This window comes from Mustela erminea, chromosome 20 (assembly GCF_009829155.1).
Source record: "Mustela erminea isolate mMusErm1 chromosome 20, mMusErm1.Pri, whole genome shotgun sequence".
Classification (NCBI taxonomy): Eukaryota; Metazoa; Chordata; class Mammalia; order Carnivora; family Mustelidae; genus Mustela; species Mustela erminea.
Window position 1 is genome coordinate 1850625 of NC_045633.1, and position 22384 is coordinate 1873008.

At 49.8% G+C, this 22384-nt stretch overlaps 1 protein-coding gene across 4 annotated transcripts in view; it reads left to right on the plus strand.

Annotated features, from left to right (window-relative positions):
- The window catches only part of XPO6 (exportin 6), a 101246-nt gene that overhangs the window by 63587 nt on the left and 15275 nt on the right, over window positions 1-22384 (plus strand). For 2 of the 4 annotated variants that reach the window (XM_032328573.1, XM_032328570.1), the window contains exons 10-14: window positions 7141-7249; window positions 9573-9665; window positions 10839-10908; window positions 17011-17170; window positions 20433-20525. In XM_032328573.1, coding sequence (XP_032184464.1) covers window positions 7141-7249; window positions 9573-9665; window positions 10839-10908; window positions 17011-17170; window positions 20433-20525 — 525 coding nt within the window. Of the gene's footprint in view, window positions 1-7140; window positions 7320-9572; window positions 9666-10838; window positions 10909-17010; window positions 17171-20432; window positions 20526-22384 lie in introns of all 4 variants that reach the window. The other 2 variants (XM_032328572.1, XM_032328571.1) reach the window with 2 other exon arrangements.

Below are 22384 nucleotides of genomic sequence, written 5' to 3' on the forward strand. Positions count from 1 at the left end.
TATTTCCTGTACACTATAGTTACTTATTTCAGAAATGAAATAATGAGCTAATGTATCGAGAACGCTTGGTGCATTATGAACACTTGCTCAGTCCCTGGCATCCGTGGTTGGTGGTGGGAGAGTGACCAGCCTTTCCCCAGAAGTGCGCTTGACGGAGGTGGTAAGGCGGATCCGCACCCGAGCAGAGGTCGGACTGACCCTCTCAAACCCTTTGTGTTGCTGCGGTCTTACGAGTTTCTAAAAATTCTGAACAGAATATTCATATTCCAAGTTTAAACGTTTGCACTTTTGTTCCCAAACCGTTGATTTTGTGATTGCACAACAGCTTCCATGTTGCTGTGGTGTCAGGTCAGATGTGTTTTATGGGTAGCACACTCATGTATCTGAGACTTCGTGACACAATACTAGATCCTGTTTTGGTGAATTTGCCAACTCTAAGTAATAGTGTTTTTGAATGAGATTCTCAAAGAAAAGGTACATCTGCCTTATTCTCTATTTTGTATGCTGAATGGTTGTACTCTTTGGTTCTGGGACTGTGCCTGATCTTGCTGTATTTAGTGGTAGATATTTCTCATCTCTCAGGCTTGTTGGAAAAGTAAACTGAGGAAATGATTAATATGCAGGTGCTTTTTAAAGCACAGTACAAATGTGTTTTGGGTGTGGAGAATATGGTTTCATTGAGAAAATATGTGCTAGCAGATTATTAGTATTAAATATGCACTTGTGCATATTTTTGTACCAACAGAAAGAGCGCTGGTTTAGAATTTAAATTCCTTTTCTGCTTCGTGGGAGCAGTGTTACTTTTGGTCAGGTTATATGCTGATCACATTTCCTGTTGCAAAATGCACGTACTGACGTCTCTTGCAGGATGGTTAGGATTCAAGGAAATCATGTGTACATAAAAAGTGCCTGGGCCAGTAGTTAGCCTATTTTTGGCACTCAGTCATTGATCACAGTGATGACCACAACTATGATAATAAGTAGCAGAAGACATTGCTGCCCTTTAGCCACGCTGGTGACCGTGGAGTTAAGTGATAGAGCCCTCCACCTGCACAAGTTGACCCGCCTGCCCACGCGTCTGTCTTCTGACGTCCCAGTTGTCGGGGATGAAGCCTGACCGCATTAGGAATTTTTCTCATTGATCATTCGATCGTCATCCTAAGTGAGGCTTTCTAATTTTTAATGACTTTTGTTTTTAAACGTACACTTAGAACACTTTTATGCCCTTAAAAACAAACAAAAAAACCCCAACCCTTCAAAGCTGGTCTGTGGTTTTCGAATAGTATATTGAATAGTAACCATCTCTCAGGGAACTGTTTGTTGATCAGACACTGCCTAGTGGTCTAGCTTGCGGCTCCAAAGACGGTGTATAAGGTAGTCCCCTGAGGGGCACAGAGAAAAGAGTTGAATTTTAATATCTGTATTTTTCCTGTTACCTCTTACGCTATACATTTGTACAGGTGTGTACTCACATCCTTAGATGAAGGTTTTGAAATGTGGCAACCACTGTTGTAGGTTCTAAGAGACCCTGATATGTCAGACATGTGCAGTTCTGCAGAAGGGCTGATGAAGAGCCTTGGCTCTTTTAAAGAGCCCTCATTTTAAAAAAGCACATAAGTGCGATCAGATGTTTTTCAGCTGATAAAACTCATCTGAAAGAAGGTGAGGTGCTTTTGGAATCACATTTGTGGCGTGAACCGGAATTTCAGAAGTAACTGATCTTGCAGGAACTAGTCAAGAATGTTTTCTTGGTGTCTTAAATGGGAAACGTGGGTGTGGTTAAGTTAGAGACAGCGCTCAGTTCCTGTCCCTTGTGGTCTATTGGTTTTGCATCATTCATCACAACAAAGTGTTGTAGGCTTTGTAGGCTCTCCATTTAGAAGCACATATGTACATGGATTTATTTTTGGACCTAGGAGCTTGGGGATTGGAGTGCTGCATGTTCCTCACTCAGTGAGAATGCTCCCGAGTTTCTTGATCAGAGCTGCTGGGGCTCATGTCCCACTGTCAGAGGAATGTGCTCTGTAACACAGCCCGCCCAGCAGAGCTGCTGCTGGAGTGCATGGTCCACACTGGCCGTTTTCACGTGGTGGTTTGCGAAGGCCTGAGGTTCAGTCTCCTTTTCCTGTGCTGTGCTCCGGGGAGCGTTGTGTCTGCTTACAAGCTGTTGCGAAGGGGAAGTGAGCCGGAGCGCGCTCCGTGCCTCGGCTGCCGGCGGCGGAGAAGGGCCGGTTCTCTTCTTTCTCTTGCCCGCCCTCCCTTCTCTTGGTGCTCGTCACGGTGGGAGTAGCCACCTGTGTAGAAACTCATTTTTACAGGAACATGAGGAAACCTGAAGGGAGTTAAGCAACCCAGAGTTACTGAGTCATGTCCTGTGGTCCCCTTTGTCGTGAGAGTACTGGCAAGTCCTGGCCCCAGACCAGCCAGGGCTTCTGAGTGACACTGGGCTGCACTGTAAACAAACCGGGCGAGCGTGAGAAAACCTGCTCCCCTCTCTTTCCGGGTGGGTTTTTCTGCTTAGCGAAAAGGAAGTGCCTTTGTGGCACGTGGCATTTTGAGACAGTTAATAAAAGGTGATAAGTAGGTTTGTGTCAGGGTTCCAGGAGTTTTCTAGGTCCTGTGAGGAGGCATTCATGCTGTTGTCCGTGCTGTTGACGGCCGCAGAGAGCAAGTGAATGGCGTCTCAGTTCCTGCATTGAGTCCAGAAAGCGGTCTAGGGTCCTGCCCCAGGCTTTGGAGTCACCTGGCTTGGACTTCTGTCTGTTACTTGCCTGTGTATTTGTTCATTTTTTGTTCATTTGTACTTACACTCGGCGTTTACGGAACGCCTGTGCAGTTGCTGCTGTTTTATTTAACTCCGATGTTGGGGTGCTCAGGAATCACATTTGTCGCTCCAGCCACACAGGTCCTGTAGGTTTATCTCCACTGCGTGTTCAAGCATGTTGTGCAGCAGATTGCCCTCTGACTACTGCTTTAGCCGCGCCCATCAGATTGTCCTATGTTCCCTTTTCTTGTTTGCCAAAGAGATTTTCTGATCTCTCTTGGGGTTTTCTCTTTGTTGTTTTACTTCCAAATATCTGGAGGTTTCCCATCTATCTTCTGTTTACTATGATCTGCAGACATAGTTCATGTGATTTCAGTTCTTTTCAATTTGCTACGGTTTGTTTTATGACAGTCTTCTTGGTGATTGTTCAGAGTGTGGTTGACAAGAGCGTGTATTCTGCTGTTGTTGGATGGGGTGTTTGGTGGATGTCGGTCAGGTCAGCTTGGCGGTGGGGTTCTGTGTGTCCTCTGTCGTGCTCTGTCCGTGACCAGGAGAGCGGCGAACTCTGTGTGATTGTGGGTTTATCCGCGTCTCCTTTCAGCCCTCTCATTTTTGCTTCATTTGTTTTGGGACTCTTGTTAGTTTCACACAAATTTAGTTTCCCTGTTCAGTGTATTTATTGTTTTACAATAGCTCTTTGCGATTTCTAGAGCTTGCTCTCGCACCACAGCCTGTTTGCTTTTCACAGTAGCATTTCACCGCCGCAAGTGTGTGTAGGAGCCTCGCTGCCACATCATCATTTGTCCTCCCTTCTTTGATGGAGGTTGCCACATTTTACATCCGTATCCGTGGAAACCCCCATCAGATGTTTTATTGTTGCTTCCATCCATCATTAACGGTTTAAAGATCCTAGGAGGAGAGGAGGAGTCTGGAAAATACTAGAGAAGTGGTACTTACCCAGACACGTGCCAGTTCTCTTTCTTTTGTCCTTCATTCTTCAAGTTCCAGGTTTCTTTCTCGTGACCATTTACCTACTCTGTTGATCAGCTCACAGAACAGAATACCACTGGCTGTTTTACAGGCCTTACCTCCAAGTATAGTTACATGGGTGTTAGGGCTTCAACATAATAATTTCAAGTGGACCCAGTTTAGTCCCTAGCACCTTCTATCTGAAACACCTTATGGAGGATGCTTACAATAGCTGCCTTAAAAGTCTTTGGTAATTCCAATGTGCTGGCATCTCTAGGTTGGCTTCTGTTGATTGTCTTTCCCTTGATAAATGGTCAGTGCCTTCTCAATTCTTTATATGTTTACTTGTATTCTGGATCCTTTTACCTGTTTATTCTACCAGCCTCGGGCATGGCTTCCGTCTCCACAGTCACTTTGTGGTCAGAGATGGATGCTGCATTTACAGACATCACGCCACGATTCAGATAGCAAACATGAGAAGGGGAGATGTTGGACAAAAGATGCCTCTTCCAGAGGCTCTGCCCACTGACTTCTCTTAATATGTCCTCAACCACTGCCATCTGCAAGGGAGGCTGGGAGATGTAGTTCCAGTTGGCCTCAGTGCCCATTGTCTAACTGAGGGAGAAAAGAAGAATGGGTATTGGGTAGACAACCAGAGTCTGCCACCCCATATGCTCTCCTTACCCTCATCAGACACTTTGGGGGAGCAAGTACTACCTAAGTGTGCTTTAGCCTGGTTTCTAGTTGGGTTTAATTTTCTATGTGATAAGCTTTTTTTGTGCCAGTGGTGCTAATTGCCAGTAGGGTTTTAGGTCTAATTTAAGGTTATCTATCCTATGCATACAAAGTCTTTAAATTCTGTTTTAGCTCAGCAAGATAATTTGTAGATGACAGGTTTCATCTGCCCTCTGGTCTGAAGTAGATTTTCTTTCCTAGCAAAATTGTGAAAATGTTTTGGTTCAGTATAGCAATTTATAGCATAAAATTTCTATAATTAACTTTAGGAATTTTTGTCTGAGCAAATGGCAGATATAAGCTCCAGGCTTAAGTGTTTGATCTTACCTTTTTCTCTGAAGTCTACTGAAATGGGATTTTTGAGTCTATCGGCAATTTTTCCCACAGATGCTGCCTATGTTATTAGTGATTTTCGCCACCAGCATTCATTTCTGGGCCATGCTCAGTTGCCTGTCTAGCCTAGGTTAAGTCATTTGCAAACACTGTGGGGAGGGGTGGTCAGTGTTTTCGTCTTAATGGAAAAATGAGCTCTTGTGCCCACCAGACTCTGCAGTGTGACTGTTCAGGAGGACTCTAGTGGAGTCTGCAGACCCTCTGTACAGAGTCTCAGCCAGGGGTTGTGACTTAGGTTGGATGGACTGTATTTGATCTTGGCACTGGATACCTTTTAGCTCTGATTGGCTTGTGTGGAACTTACCTGCATGGGCTTAGATGGTTTATTAGGTAGAGACCTGTTAAGAAGATGGAAACCAGACTTAATTATTGTACGGATTCAGTGTAGGAAAGCGGTGAAACGGGTGTTGGAGGATTGGAAGAGCAAGAAGGAAACAGCAAGTAAAGCGGATGAGAACTACAGGAAGCAGCCCCACTGCTAGGGCTGAGGGTCCAGGGGGACGAGGCGGAGTTACTGACATCTAGATCAGAAGGCTGGACCCCATGCAGCTGGAGCTCGGGTCTCTGAGGAGAGGGTAGCACCCAGCTGCCACAGGAGCTCAGAGGAGGGGCCCCACGGAGCTGGAGCTCACTCTGCAGAGGAGGGGGTGCAGGCTGGCTGTGCGTGAGGCCGGTTCCAGGAATGGGGACGCCGAAGGTAGAACCATTTATCACTCCTGGGTGATTGTTGGCCGGGGCGACACAGCCAGGATGATGAGCCCACAGGAAGAATGGTGTCCCTGTGCTCCTTCTGCCGCTCGGTCTTCCTGCAGTGCCCACGCCACGGAGGCTCCCCGAGGTGGAGGACCAGGGTGCTTTATGTGCTCACAGCCCCAGCAGCCTAGAGTGTGGGATAGAGTGGTGCTGAGTTCCTGGCCTGGATGCTCCGCTTTGTGGGGAGGGGCAGTCCCTAAACCTATCTTTGAAACGTTCTGGGACAGACAGGGATTTAGCAGCCGGTTTGTTCTTGAAAATTAGTGGCTTGTTGGCCCTTTTGGCGTACCTGCTGCAGGTGACTTGGTGTCTTCTGAGGTAGGTTCTTAACATGAATGGGAGATATCCAGGCCTGGAGCTTGAAGTGTTTCTTCGAGAATTTCTTAGATATAGGTCAAAGGAGCAGGGTTCCCCCAGGCTTTTTCCAGTTCTTCCTTTAAGTATTAAGTGTTCTTAAAAACTAACTAAAGATGAGGTTAGAGCAGGCCCAAAGACTGTTGGTGGTTTATGGGGAGAGCATAGGATGTTGAGTTACAGAATCCCAGGTTCAGATCACCTAGCTTGGTGACCTTGGCTAGTTTACTTAACTTCTTTTAACTCTGGCTTCCTCATCAGAAATAGACCAGTACTACTAGCCATCTCTCTTAGATGTTAAAAGGATTGAATTATTGAATCCTATGTTAAATCAGTATAACTTGATATTTATACATAATTACCTATAATCCCCAGGGCAGCCATGGAGAAAACGACTCACAAATGCCTGGTGAAAGGAGTGACAAGGGAATGAAAGTGGCACACGGGTGTCTGTGACATGACAGAAGGTGGTCATGGAGGAGTCCAGTGAAAGCCCGAAAGCCATGACCTAGAGGGAAGAAGTAGCACCATGGCAGAGGCCCTTCCTTAGCCGTAATGACATTAAATGTGCAGAATTAACTTCCCTAGTTTAAGAGGCAGTGACGGCAGAGTGGACGAAAAACATGATCCAACTGCATGTCTCTGAGAGACTCACTTCAGTTCAGAGACACAAATAGGTTGAAAGTAAGAGCTTTTCCATGCAGACAGTAACCAAAAGAAATTTGGGGTAGCACGGCAAATATCAGGCAGGATAGACTTGAAGAGTGGTTGTCGGGGGGTACCTGGGAGGCTCGGTCGGTTAAGCGTCCGACTCTTGATCTCAGCTCGGAACTTCATTTCAGGGCCATGAGATGGAGCCCTGCGTTGAGCTCCATGCTGGGCACGGAGCTGACTTTAAAAAAAAAAAAAAGATCCTTCAATCCATCAGTGCAGATGGACCCGTCCGTGCATCAGGAAGATGCCCGGCACATGGCGACATGAGGAAATCCCCTGCTGCCGTTCGGCTCTGACCCACACCCTTGTCCACCCACAAACTACATCTGGTTCACGTGCTACTTGTGTCTGGTGACCCAGCAGGGACGTCCTTCTTTTTCAGAGTGCAGGAGGCCGTTTCAAAATCCTAGGCTAAAAGCCCGCTGTCACCTGATGTTGAATTTCTCTCTGCCACGTAGGTACGAAGACGCACTAGTCCTTTTGCTCACGGAGGTGTTGAATCGAATCCAGTTCAGATACAACCAGGCCCAGCTGGAGGAGCTGGATGACGAGACTCTGGATGACGATGTAAGCCGCGCGCCCGCTCCGGCCCTAGTCGCCGTCGCTTCTGGCGTGAGGCCGGACAGACTGGGAGCCTGTGAGCTCGCCGCTCTGGGGCCAGAGTAGGCTCACTGGTTGACTTGTGCCTTCGAACTTTCCAGCTGACCTTGAGCAGTGCGGGGCTTAGGGGCACTGACCACACGCACAGTCAGAAATCTGAGTACGACTTAGGACTCCCCCAGAGTTAACTGCTGATAACCTGACTGTTGAATGAAAGTCTTACAAACGGATGGTTGATGAACACGTGTTTTGTATTTTACTGTATTCTTACAATAAAGTAAGCTAGACCAAAGAAAATGTTACTAAGAAAATCGTAAGAGAAGGGCGCCTGGGGGGCTCCGTCATGACGTGGCTGCCTTCGGCTCAGGTCGTGACCTCAGGGTCCTGGGACGGAGCCCCGCGTCAGGCTCCCTGCTCGGCGGGGGCTGCTTCTCCCTCCCGCCTGTTTGTGTCTCCTCTCCTGTAGTCTCTCTCTCTGTCAAATAAATAAATAAGATCTTAAAAAAAAATTCATAAGAGAAAATGAATTTCTAGTACTGTACTGTGTTTATTGAAAAAAATCCCACATAAGTGGACCCGCGCAGTTCAGACCCCTGTTGTTCAAGGGTCAGCTGTATATCCTATTCGTTTTTTGGGTTCCGTAATTGTAAAAGGAAGTTGGCGGCAGTTTTATCTGTATGGACTGGAGCTATGAGCCGAGCAGCCGTGTGCACAGTGAGACGAGGCTCCGTAGGGCTCTGGATTCCTCTCGCGCCCTGCCTCGCCTCCGCACCTCTGCCCCCCACTTTGGGCAACAGACAGGAGCCAGCTGGATGCAGGTGGGAATAAAGCACGACTTAAATGTAAGCCTAGAACAAAAGGAAGTCTCTTCTGAGTGTATTTTGTAAATCCATGTCTTTTTTTTTTTTTTTTAAAGATTTTATTTATTTATTTGACAGAGAGAAATCACAAGTAGACGGAGAGGCAGGCAGAGAGAGAGAGAGAAGGAAACAGGCTCCCTGCCGAGCAGAGAGCCCGATGCGGGACTCGATCCCAGGACCCTGAGATCATGACCTGAGCCGAAGGCAGAGGCTTAACCCACTGAGCCACCCAGGCGCCCCTGTAAATCCGTGTCTTAAAGTCAGTCTTGACTTTATTGATGCTGGTGTGCCCATCCAAGAATATGGGTCGAAGGACACAATTCCCATGTTCCTTTTTCTTACCCACCACGCACTTCAGAATTTTCAGGTCACTGGTATGCCTTTCCAAATAACAGTGACAGTGGCATGGTGAGACCTTGAGGGGTGGCCATGTTTGGTTTAGAAAGAGCCTTGTACTTGGAGCCCAAAGGCCCTGGACCCCAAGGAGGTAGAAGTCTAGGCCTTTCATTTTTCTGAGCCTTAATTTGCTCCTCTCCCGAAAGGGGAGCACCGTGTCCGACAGGTACATGAAGGTAGCTTTGGAGGGACTGGCTACATGCCTGGCACATGGTGTGTGTGTGTGTGTGGTAAATGTGAGCTTCACGTCTTGTGAACCGTATGATTTCATATGGTGCTTCTCGGGGTTGAGCAGGGGTGAGAAGCACTGGGACAGCTTGGTAAGCAGACTTTGATTTGCGGGTGGGCCAGAGTTTGCATTCTCTACGAGCCTGCGAGAGATGCTGCCTTGCCTGTAGGCGATACTTTGAGTGGCACTGATGTGGTCCGTTGTACTGACAGGAGGCAGTCAGGGTTACCTTCTCAGAAGGTGACGAATGCATGAACACTTCTATAGCTGGGGCGTCATAAGAGGGGCTCAAGCACTTCACAAGTGACTTTTTGAAGTCTGTATTCCTTTGACCATAGGGGAAAATTAGGCCATTCTCTGTGGGTCATGTGCTGTCTGAGGAAATAACTTTTTATGACGTTAATTCATTGGACTAAAAAAAAATACTCTAGGTTGATCTTTTTATTTTTTTAATTTTTAAAAAGATTATTTATTTATTTATTTATTTATTTGACAGAGAGATAGATTACAGGTAGGCAGAGAGGCAGGCAGAGAGAGAGGAGGAAGCAGGCTCCCCACCCAGCAGAGAGCCCGATGCGGGGCTCCATCCCAGGATCCTGAGATCATGACCTGAGCTGAAGGCAGAGGCTTAATCCACTGAGCCACCCAGGCGCCCCTCTAGGTTGTTCTTACCCAGTTCCATCATTTGCCATTTCTTCAAGATTTTCTGTGTGAGAGTGGACTTGAGGTTGCAGATGAAGGGGCAGGGGAGATGTCAAGACTCTGCCTTCCCAGGAGAGCTGATCCTTCTCTGTTTCCCCCGCAGCAGCAGACGGAATGGCAGCGCTACCTGCGCCAGAGCTTGGAGGTGGTGGCCAAGGTGATGGAGCTCCTTCCCACGCACGCCTTCTCAACACTGGTAACTCACCTCTCGGAGGGGGATGAGGAGCCTAAGGTTTTTCCCTGCACATGTAGCATGAGTAGTAAGCTTTTTTGCTCACTGATACTTTTGTGTGTGTGGATAGTATATATATACTATCCACACACACATATGTGTGTGTGTGTGTGTGTGTGTGTGTGTATTTTTAAATTTTACTTATTTATTTTTAAAAGAACATAATAATTACCATAACTAACCCTGAAGTTTAACAAATGTTAACATTTCCCCCAAATATTTTTAAATCAACTTTGGAAAGTACTGGTTTTCTTTCCTGAACTCTTGGCTGTAATAGCAATTTTCCTAACGCCTGCCTTCAGGCCTGCATCAGTAACTCAGAAATGGCCAGGCCCCGTAGAGGACTTACAAAGATTACATTGCTGGAAAGTGAGCCTTTGTAAAGCTCATCGCTAGCACTCTGCCTCTGTTTATGTGCTAGGCTCTTGGGCGCAAGGACTGCTTTCATTCACTAAGTGATGCTTATTATTTGGGGAGATTTCCCTAAGCCTTCAAAGGGCGAGGTGAGCTGGGGGGCTTGTGTTGTGTTTTCCAGCTGCTTTGCATAGGGACCTGTCACATTAAAAGTCTGATCTTTTATCTAAATGGTGTGTTAGCAGCTTTAGAAAGAAAAGATAGAGCGTTGGCTATGAAGGTCCTGTGTACTAAATGACTAAGGGAATCTGACTTCCAGAAAATTTGGCCTGTCTTTTCACTTTGTTATGCACTTTAATAAGGCATATCTGGTAGTTCTTTCCAGAACAGTTTCCCTTGGAATTGAAGGTAGGTAGATAGGCCCTGTCCCTGAGCTCTAGAAGGTCTAGACCATTTGGGGTTTGACGTCCTCTTTTAGGAACATGACAGTTCTGATAGTCCTACCCAGCATCCACTGCTTTGTTAGAAAAAGAGTATGGAACTGATAATGTTGTTTTCTTTCTTACTCTAACCGTTAGTTGGCGGTGTGAATTGTAGAAGTTGTTGAGGGCAGGGCGCTGAATGGAGACACTTCTGCTTAGCTGCCTGTAAAAGTTCCCAGAGAAGTTTCTTTTATCTGATGCCCACCCCCCCATGGATACTTATAATGTTTTAATGTTAAAAATGCTGTTAAAATTTGCGTTTATGTTTTTTTTTTTTTAATCTTTGTTTCTTTGTTTTCAGTTCCCAGTTCTTCAGGACAATTTAGAAGTTTATCTGGGGTTACAGCAGTTTATAGTTACTTCAGGGTCAGGTAAACTGGTTTTTATTTTCTCACTTTAACCAACATTAAAAAAATATCGGGCTGATATTTAATTATTGCCGTCTTTGCTGTTGGAACATGATTTCTCCACCGCCACTTCCCTGTGGCTCTGTCTCTCCTCACTTCTGCACAGGGAAGACTTTTCTAAAGAATCATAATAAAAAGGACCTGTGGGGAGGCAGAAGGTGAGACTCCTTTGGACAGGGCCTTCTGGAGAGCTGTTTGGGGGGGGGGCAGCTAATGGGAGCAAAGAGGGAGAACTTTGAAGAGAAAAAAACACAAAAACATAAAAAGCCCAGCACTTAGAATATTCCCTTAGGTCTTCTCAGCCAGCAAGTGTGCTAGGGAAAATGGCCTTGGGCTTCCCTGCCATGTGCTCTTTGTTCTTGAGTGTTTGGAAGCAGGACGCGGGAGCGGCTCCAGAGCAGGCGGACTTGTGTAGAACAGGCCGACAGCTAGCGATCGGCAGGTCCGATCGGCAGCTCTCCTCCGGTCAGTGGCCGCGGGAGGCGGGGCCATAGCTGGGTTGAAAGACTTGGGGTGGCCCTTTGTTGGCCGTGCCTGCTTGGGGTTTCTTCTTGGCATTTTGGGGTTATTTTGTTGGTGACAACAATAGCTTCCATTTGTCAAATGCGCATTACCTGCCTGGCCCTTTAATATTCGCCTACACTCCTTAACTCCCTCACCTGTCCCACAGCTGGGAGGATTAGTATCAGTTGCTTCTTTTTCACGCAACGGGAAATTAATGTCCGGAGATGTTTATTTGTCCCAAGATGGTGTCACAGGGAATGATTGAAAAGTTGAATTAAGTCCAACCTGACTTCTGTTTTGCTAGCCAAAACCATCAGAAACCCCAGCAACTTACCCTTGTGCTTGCAGATGCACCTGTGCTCACCCCAGCCCCACAGCCCCCCAGCCCCTCCTGTCTCTGCGGCTGGTTTCACACTGCTCCTCTTTAGTGTTTCCCCTCTGGGAGTTGTGCCCAGCCCTGGCCTCCGGTCCCTCTGCTGTGTAACTGTTGTCTCAGCCTGGCACAGAGCCGCCCAGGGTAGAGGCCATCTCCTGGACGAGCTTGTTATTCATGGCAGGACCTCCACGAGAGGCTCTTTCTGAGGCTGCCCTTCTTGGTGGCCTGTGACGGTTTGTTTCCATGACTGTATTAGCTTCTAAATAACCCACTGGGCCCCAGGAGGTCGATGGGACTTGGCATGCCCCAAAGTTTGTAGATCGGCTAAGAGCAACTTAGAACTTTAAAAAGACCACTTTTCAAAGCAAACATGCCTGTAGAATATGCTGTCAACATTAACGAAAATCCTTTTGACCGTGTCCCAATGCTACCGATGTTTCTAGCATCCATTCTTGGGGAGAAATTGTGCCCCGGTGGTCTCTTCCTCAGGGCCACTCATCGAATTAGAATGTACTCGGCATCCTCGAGACATTATTCCGGATCATCAGAAAGGTTGCGCAGGCACTCCCTCCCGCCTCCCCTGCATGGACCCCCGTGTTCCTTTTCGAGGGTGTTGCTGCCTCTACGTTGCATTGAGTCTGTCTTCGGACAAAAGTCTGAGTGACTTTTAGGTCCTTTTTCTGAGACATACTGATAACTTCTCATCCGAGAAGGATAATCTGTTTTATTTTTCCCTACGTGCAATATCACGTACTTGTTCTCATCGAAAGCCCTTTGCTGGCAATTTCACAGTGTGCTTGGCTTTTCCAGATTGTTTGTAAATCTCACCCCTAGCGCTGATCCTTGGTGCACACTCCAGGGGCAAAAACCCCTCAGGCCAAAAAAATACTTCCCATTTTAAAACAAGTTCTCTTATCCACGACGAAGCATTCCCCCACCCCGTGGTGGCTCCCAAGCCAAGTTTCCGATGCAAGGCCTTTTAAAAGAATGGAAACTCTGAATACATTTTGCTCCCTGGTCCCATGGCCATGCACCCTCTGACATAACCCCCGTGCTGTGTCAGCAGCCTTGCCCACTCTTCCCAGAGACCGTGTGTCTTCTCTGACAGGGTGAGCCCGCCGTTCCTGTGTGCGGCTTCCCACCAGCCTTTCATTGTTTGGTCTCTGGCGTCTGTATCCATGGGAGTCTTCCTGTCGACTCTTGCTGGTCTTCTGCCTCCACATCTGTGACCAGGTCCGAGGCAAGACATGTTGCTGCGTGGCACCTCAGCGGCTGTGCGCCCCTCTGGCCCCCGGGAGCTCGCTTTGCTCCTGTTGGTCGTTCCCACCGTTTGTGGGTGGAGAGGTCCTGTCCTTGGTGCTTGTGTCTCTGAACATTCTGTGCTCTGCTCGGGTTTGTTTACGACCTACTTGCTCTCTCTGAGTGGAGTTCCTCAAATGGTTTTCACCCCTGCCTCCCCAGCCCCCGACAAAGAGAAGGTGGAGTTCTGTTTAACATTAAGGTGTGATTTGCCAGGAAGCTGTCCTTTGGACGTGGTGAAGAGTGCATCTCGACAGCTTCAGGGTAACTTGCTTTAGGGGAGAGGATTTTCTCTTTTGAAAACCTCTGTGTAGCAGAGGGTCCCCCTTTGTGGATGTTCTTTGCTGTCAGGAGGACGTGAAAGCCTTAGCCGAACAGAAGATGTGGGTAGTTGGGAACAGCTTTCTTGGTGGACACTCAAGCCTGCCCCTCGAGTTGAGGTTGGCTCCTTGCCACGTTTTGTGCCTCCGGTGGTTCGAGGGTTCTGGGTTTGGAGGTGGGGGCGACGACTTTGCTTTGGGGTACTTCCTGCCTATGCACGTGTCTGCCTTGGCAGACAGCGGGAAGGAAGCAGCTACAGTTTGCATTACTGTGAGCCTTACATGGCACATGTGTGTGTATTCAGTTGAATTGTGTGGAATTGCAGTGTTGGTCGGTCAGAAATGGTCAACTATCAGCAATTTCTTATGGTTCAGACTAATAGTTTAACATCACGGCAGTCCCCATCTGTTTTCTACCCTAAGTACTGCTCTTTGACAGATTCGGGGTGGGTTAGAGGGGACGGCTCAGGATGGCAGGGATTCTCAGCAGGAGGGGGACACAGGAAGTGAAGGGACCCAGGGCTGCATTTCCGCTGAGGGGAGAATCCTCACCTCTTCCCTAGACTGGCGTGGGTCAGCAGGCCGTGGCTGGGTTTGTGTTCTGCCCTCGGCGGGGGGACCGCTGATGATCCTAAGGAACTGGGGAGACAGTGTTTCCGACCGGGCTGACTGAAGAGGGAAAAATCCCTGGAGGGGCGTCGGGGAGGAGGCCCTGCCTCAGGTGTAGTCATGTGGGGGCGGGGGCGGGCAGGCCCCTTAGGGTGACTGCCGAGAACCCACTCCAGTGGAAACCCGACGTAGGGTGGTATTCTGGCTTGGTTTTTAAAAGGGAAACATTTTGTGTAGCCGCTCTTCAAGCACCTAGTTCTTCGGTAAACCCGAGGTCGCCGCTGTAGGGTCCGGTGTGGGTGCGTTGAGAACCGTGGGCCGGGTGGAGCCTGCTGGGCCCGGGGGCGGGGAGGGCGCAGACTCCGGCCGGCTGCCTTGCTCTGGGAAGAGACGCCAGCCTCTCTCTTCGGCCCATGAGACCACCACACCCTGTTCTGGGGAGAGTTTTCTTCAGGTTTTCTTCCCACAGCCCTAAAGCTTGCTTGGTGTCAGAGGAACAACAGGTTGATATGCAGCTGTAGCCCTGAAAATCCTTGACGTTCAGAAGGTGCACAGTTGTGGTGTTTTGTTAGCTGGGAGCGGAGGAGAGGCAGCGTTCTCTCCACAGGACCAAAGTACCTCCTGGTTCTGTCCGCTCGTGGGCTCGTCTGGCTGGCACTGCCGGCTGCTCGTCCTCTGGTTCTGACGGGGGAGCTGGCCTGCCTTCCTTGACGCTCGGCCCCAGGGCCTGGGCAGGGCCGCCTGTGGGCTGGGCTGGGAATCCCCACCGGTGTTATTCCCCGAGGCACTGCTCCCTGTGCAGGGTGGAGGGTGGAGGAGCAGGGGGCGGGGGGCAAAGCTGGCCTGGGTCCCTCCCTGCACCGCCCCTTCCTTTGGTCCTCTTGCTCCCTGGAATGTGACCCACACTCGGGGGCTGTCCCAGGCTGTGCTCCAAGCCCCAGCCCTCGGACGTCCGTGTAGGGTCTGAGGCCTCCGACTTGCTGCTTCCTGGCACCTTCTGCGGTGTTCAGGCTTGCTGTTTGCGGCCTCACAGTGCCTGTCCACAGTGGCCTTTGAATAACACGGGAACATTCCCGGGGCCGAGGGCTGCATGAGGAGCTCAAGCACCTGACACACCTGGTCCGACTCGGTTTGCTCTGTGTTCGGTCGCATCTCATTCAGTCACTCGTTGCGGTTGCCTGTTCTCTACCTGGCGCCGTGCCAGCTCCTGGCCACAGCCCTTGCCCTTGTGGAAGTTCATGGTCTGTGAGGAGACGTGTGGCTCCTTAGTGTATCTCTGTGTGTGCGCCGAGATGCCCTGGCGGGGAATGCAGGCCGGGAGGGAAGCCCGTTCCTTCCGCTGGGCAGTGCAGAGAGAGGGCAGGCCTCCCAGAAGGGCCTTGGGGGGGTCTGCAGGGTGGGGAGAGCATGCAAGGCAGGAGGGACCAGGGATGCTGGGGGAGTCCAAGCGGGGACCTCAGGCACCGGGGGCTCCCGGGGGGTCCAGGTGGGAAATGGGAATGGCAGGAGGCAGTGAGAGCCCTGGAGTGGATGCTGGGGGTTCAGGTTCTCCCACGGAGCCGGGACGGAGCCCCAGGAGGCTTGGCACCGTGCCCTCGGGGAGCTGTGTGCTCAGGCCTGGGTTCTGGGAAGATGTCTGGGGAAATGCTGCAGGAGGGGTCGCCTTTAGCCAGTTCTTGTCTCCTCACAGAGAGGAAACGCCTGACAGGGCAGCGAGAGGGGCTGGTATTTGGGGAGCGCTGGCAGTGCAGGTACCCGCTGTCCCGCGGCGTGAGGGCGCAGAACTTGATCCAGTGCAGAGTGAGCTCTCCCCGCCCAGCAGTGCTCACTGTCTTCTGTGGACCGTTGTGAGGAGGGGTCTGCAGGGCAAGGAGGGTCTGCAGGGCGAGTATTTTGTCCCTCACCTTTGTGCCTTTATCACTCAGCGTGAAGAAATTATATTGAAAAGAAAGTTTCAGGTCTTAGAAAACCACATGCTCTTTGTTATATATAGTGACACAAACACTGAGTGATGCTTTATACCTCAGAGGTCACAGGGTTTCCTGTGCAAGCTATCTGACTTTGCCTGTACACTAGTGAATTCCACAGGAGCATTATTTTCCTTTTTAAAGACAGGGAACGGAGACTGAGAAGGGCCGGCTGAGTCCCAGAGCCAGCAGGTGTTCGGCCCCTGTGTCTTCGGACTCCAGGCCCTGTGCCTTTATCCCAGACCGTGCTTCTTCGGACCTTCTGGGGCGTGGAGTGCTGACTCCACCCTGTTCTTTGCAGAGCGGTGGATCCTGCCTGTTTGCCCACGGAGGCTGCATTCTGTGGCCAGCCCGGGTGTGGAAAGTGGGCAGCTTTGCAGGTGTAGGGGCCAGTCTAGGACACTAGTGCTACCCCAGAAGTATGACGTGTGTTGGCAAGTGACTGCACTGTCCCGCCTGTTTCCTTGGGTGCGGGGTTGGTGGTGTTGCTACCTCTGGCCCAAGGGAAATCACATCAGGTCCATGTTTGCACACTGTGGGCTGTGAGCCTCTCTTGTTCGCTCTCTCTGGGCCTCCAGTGCTTGTGGGTGCGGTTTGGGTGGAGGCAGGGCCCGCTGTTCTGGCTTGTTACTGGGAAACAGCCTGCAAGTTGCTGTGTTTCACAGTAGTTTTTGTTTTTAGGATTTATTTATTTTAGAGGGAGAGAGAAAGTGTACGAGTTTACACACGTTGGTCAGGGGAGGAACAGAGGGAGAGGGAGAGTCTCAAGCAGACGCCCCACTGACTGCCGACCCTGATGCGGGGCTCGATCTCATGATCCTGAGATCATGACCTGAGCTGAAATCAAGAGTCCGACGCTTAACTGACCGTGCTACCCAGGTGCCCTCGGCAGTTGGTTTTGCTCCCTCCAGTTGCCCAGACGAGCTGTTGCTGTAGCGGTGACTGCAGCACCTTCTTCCCGCGGGAACCCATGGGCGCTGTTGTGTTGCAGGACACAGGTTGAACATCACAGCGGAGAATGACTGCCGGCGCCTGCACTGCTCCCTGAGAGACCTGAGCTCCCTCCTGCAGGCCGTGGGCCGGCTGGCCGAGTACTTCATCGGAGACGTGTTCGCCGCACGGTTCAGCGACGCCCTCACGGTCGTGGAGAGGTAGGTGGCGGCTCCGTGGTGGTGCCCTCCCTGCCTCAGAGCCCGGTCGTTCGACCTTGTGTGAGGGCAGCGTGTGGCCAGCTGCACACGGAGCAGCACGTACCTCTGAGAACTCCAGGCCCATCGTCTGTCACGTGGAAGGGACCTGCTGTCTTGCAGCTGACTGTGAGGATTAGTGAGAGGAAGCACTTAGCACAGTGCCCAGCTCATAGCCGACGGGTCTGTGGGTAAAAAGACAGGATTGGTCTCAGAAGAAACCAGGTGAGGTCCATCGTACGTCTCTGCCCCCACGGTAAAGAGACAGCAGGAAAGGCCGGGTAGGCCAAGGACAGACAAGCGGTCACGCAGCCTCTTCCAGCTGGGTGGCCAGATGCCAGAGCTGGGACTTCTCCCAGTCCTGTTATGTCCTGAGGAGTCCAAGCTGACCCGAGAGATGGTTCCCTACCTCTACCAGCCCTCTCCGTCACCTTCCCTCGGAACCCTCCCCCTCGGGACCCTCCCCCGTGTACAGCTGCATTTGCTCAGGACCACTGCCCAGGCCCAGGCCCCCGCTCCTGTCTCACAAACCCATGTGCTTAAGTATTAAGTGAGACACTTGGCAGAGGAATGGATAACGATGTGGGATACGTGTACACGCACGTGCACACACACAGACACAGGACTGTGACTCAGCCATCAAAAAGAATAAATCTTGCCATTTACAATGGCGTAGATGGAACTCGAGTGTATTATGCTAAGTGAAATAAGTCACAGAAAGACAAATAATGTACAATCTCGTGTGGAATTTAAGAAACAAAACTGATGAACATGGTGGAAGTGAAGGAAAAATAAGATGAAAACAGAAGGGGAGGCAAACCGTAAGAGACTCTTAACTCTAGGAAACAAAGTGGGGGTTACGGAGGGGAGGGCGGTGTGGGGAGCAGTAACTGGGTGACGGGCGCTAAGGAGGCACGTGGGGAGTGAGAGGGTGTCATGCAGCTCTTCTGCCCCAGAAGCTAACGATAATGCCATATGTTAACGGAATTCAAGAAGGTGCTTCCAATGTGATTGGAGGCTCAGATTGTTTCAAGGGAGCTGGCGCACTGATTAGATCAAGACTGGGTGGGTGTGGGTCCAGCCCGAAGTCAGGTCACCGGACTCTGTCACTGGCCCAGTAGCCGGATCATTGGTAACTCACTGAGCAAAACCGAGCCCCAAGCCTAGTGACTGGCACACCTGAGTTTTCTTTTAACTGTTACTCTTAGCCTAAAAGCACAGATCACTAAGTTGTAAGTGAATCTTTAAAAGGCAGATTAATAATAGTAAAAGCACACAGTAATAGGAGATTTTCAAAAAAGTGGTTTTGCACATTTTGTTTCATTCTGTACTTTGAGGGACGGGGGTGATCTGTGGTCTGTGAGCCAGCCGTGGCCCGAGACGGGACTGCCTTGTTGCTTCAGGTCACACGGTTCACAAGAGGGACAGTGGATTGTGACCGGCTTCCTGAGTCCACATGTTGTGCTCCTTCCGGACCACGGGGCTTCCGCGTCCAGCGCCCCTCCTCTTCTTCCTGGGCAAGGCCTGGGATGCGTCTTTCTTCCTGTCTGACTTTTTTCAGACTTCGGAGCCCCTGCCTTGGTGTACCTCTTTGTGCACTGCTTGGGTTTGCAGGCCCAGTACTCCGAGATACTTGGCTGTTCTGTCCTTGTTTAGAACGGAGTGCGAGAGAAGGCTCCTCGTTAGGGCTGCGTGACCTTCGTGGCCAGTGGGATGAGCTGGCTTCTCGCCTGCAGGCTGCGCACGGCAGACCTACTGGCGAAGCTGCCAAGTGCAGCCGTGGCGGAAGACACATTCAGCAGTCGTTTTTAGTGCGGAACGGCACTCGAGGTGCTGTAGACGTGCAGCCGAACACCGTGTGATTCCACTCACGGGAGATACAGACACTAGTCAGAACCAGAGAGCAAGGGCAGTGACGGGCCAGGCTTGGGGCAGGGGGGATGGAGTTGTTCTTCAGCAGGTAGGTGTGGAGTTTTACAGGATGAAACGGTAAAGGGGACTCGTGGCGGTGCTCGCCCGCTATGCGTCTATTCAGCACTGCTGAAAGGTGCTCTGGGCACAGAACAGAGAGCGGTTTGCAGAATTACACTCTGGGTGCGTGTGGGTGTGTCGTGTTACCGTGCCGGCCCCTTCCCAGAATTTCGATTGAGAGCCCTTGGCTCTTTGACCCACATTGCTCCCGAGCCCTGCATGCTTTGGGATTCAGGCTTGGGGTTTTCTAGGCAGGTCCTGCTTTCCACTCCCTTCTGAGAGGAGTGGTTTTCAGAATGTGGTCCCCATGCACGGAGTGCCAGATGCAGACTTGCTGGCTGCTCCTCGCCGCCCCGGAGTCCATCTGTGGGGTCGGACCAGGGATCTGCACAGTAACAAGCTCCCCAGTGGGTTGTTTGGGTTGGTGAAGCTTGAGAAGCTGTGCCCTGGGGCACCACAGGAGGAGAACGCCCTCTGGCTTCCCTGGTGTCTGTCTCAGACCTGCTCCCTTAGAGAGCTTCGTTGCGCAGCAGGCACAGACGGAACTGCCCTGGGCCTCCGGCTCTTCCCTTTGCCCAAAAGGGAACATCGGTCTCCAGTGAAAGAGGCGTTTCCATTTCCCTGAAAGCTGGCTCATTACTGCACTGAAGGCTCGTTTGTATGCAGTGAGCCTGTGGGCAGCCAGTGGGCTCAGCAACTTGCTTCTGAAAGGATTGTGCTTGAAGTTAAAAACCCTTCAATTTGTTCTAAAAGGTTTTGCTTCATGCCCTGCCCCCTCCCTCAAATATTTTAACAGGAGCATTTTTTTAATCTTAAGACAAGTTGGAAGAATTGTGCAGCAAACACCCATATACCCATCACTTAGATTCTACAGTGAACATTTTGCTCTATTTTCTTTATCATATGTCTGTCCATGTGAAACATTTACTTTTTTCTTATTTTTCGTCGTAAAATACACAACATAAAATACTTGGATTTTAAGTATTTTTATGGTGTATATTATACTGTATTTCCCTGTTAGATATTTATTTTGTGTTCAGAATATCTTGGCTCTGTAAGTCATGCCTTAGTATCTTTGTATAAACCTTTATGCACATCTCAGATCAGATCTTTGGGATAAAATTGAAGGTCTGGTCTTGATAATTGTTTGGATGGAAAAATGTCTGTCCTTGGGACCTTCGTTGGTACCTTGTCCATTTTGTCTGTTGTAGTCCGTAAGCTGAGTGTCTCTTCCTGCTGATTTCTTTGCCAACAGGTTGGTCAAAGTCACTCTGTATGGATCTCAGATAAAATTGTACAACATTGAGACTGCTGTGCCGTCAGTCCTGAAACCTGATCTCATCGATGTGTAAGTACAGAGCGGGCTGCTGGTGCATTCTTGGGAAAGACCGAGTCTTCTAGTCCCGGTCCGTTCATAGATAAAAGGGACAGCGGTGGTTGCTGTGAAGAAGAGACGGAGTCCCTCCTCCACACCTAGGAAGAGCAGGTTGTCTGGGGCAGGGGTGGTTGCAGTAAGTGGGATGCAGCAAGCAGGTGACGGCCGAGAGCAGAGCGTGCGTGGAGTGGGCACTCCGGGAGGGAAGAGCGGCAGGAGCCCAGACACGCATGTGTCGCGGGGTCCCGCAGTCAGGGGGGCGGTCAGCAGTGTGTGTGGTGGCAGAGGAGGCCGCGGAGGCATGGGCGGACCACAGTGGAAACAACTTGAGAGCCTCAAGTCTTATTCTGTAGGCCAGTGCCTGAAGCTGTAGCCTGTGGAGAGTGACTCGGAGAGTCTTGACTACCGCAGGGCGGCCTGAGGCTCCTCGGGTGTTTGTGTGTCACACGGGAACTTGAGTGACTTTGCAGGACGTTCGGGGACCACACTCAGAGGAGCCTTTTGGACAGTGGAGAGCCATTAGGAAAGTGACTGTGGGAGGGTTAGAGGAATGGAGGTGGGGCCATGTCCCTGAGACCACAGTGCCCAGACTTGCTCCAGAACAGAGCAGAGGTTGGCAGACTACGGCCTGTACCAAATCGGGCCCACTGCCAGCTTCTGTAAATCCAGTTTTACTGGAGCACAGCCACGCCCATTCATTTACGCGTCGTCTGTGACTGCTTTTGTGCCCCGGCAACAGAGCTGAGTAGCTGTGACGGAGAGAGTATGTATGGCCTGCACAGCCCAAAATATTTATACTCTGGTGTTGGCAGAAAAAGTCTGCTAACCCCTGTTCTAGATAGTTCTTGAGCTGCAAATTAGGTAAATGATAGAGTCTTATTTACTAGAGCAGTTTAGGATTTTTTTTTTTAAAGAGTGTGTGTATATGCGTGTATATATATAGCTTTCCTTTTTGAGAATTTAGAGAAAGCTGTGAAGCTTCTGCCGAGAAAAATGCTAATTTGCTCATAAACACAACATCTTGCACATAGTTTCAGGAAGTTTCAGAGCCCCCTCTCTCCAGCCTTATGGAGCTCTGTGCATTGGTTAGATTGACTGAAATTCCTAGACCCCAAAGGCACACTGATGTCCTTTTTCTTAATTTTGGTACTCAAAGCTTGAAGGGTATGAGAATCAATGCATTCTAAATATAAAACACAAAGTAACTGCTTGGTCACTATGAATTACCTGTATTTTCGTACTTTAAGGTACTTAATACCTTTTCTTACCTAACTTCTCATCTTGAAAAAGTGACTACCTGTAGTAAAGGGGAAAAAGAGAATGAACACCCTTACACACTCAAACTAGATTCATCAGTTACGAGTATTTTGCCCCATTGGCTTTTGTTTCTTATGCTTTCTTTTTGTATTCACATGTGAACACATACTTTTTTACTTTTTTAGGTGAACTGTTGGAAAGTAAATTGCAGCCAACATGTCACTTCACCTATAAATCCTTTAGCATGTTTCTCTAGGAACAAAGTCATCCGATTTTATTTATTTGAGGTAGAGAGCGAGCACACATGAGTGGAGGGAGGGGAGAGAATCTTTTTTAAAAAATTTTTGAATAATTTTTTATTATGTTAGTCACCATACAGTACATCATTAGTTTTTTTTGATACGATGTTCTAAGATTCATTGTTTGCATGTAACACCCGGTGCTCCACGCAATACGTGCGCTCCTTCATACCCATCACTGGGCTTATCCATTCCCCCATCCCCCTGCCCTCAGAGGGAGAGAATCTTAAGCAGATTCTGCTCTGTGTTGGGATGGATCTTAAGACCTTGATTGAG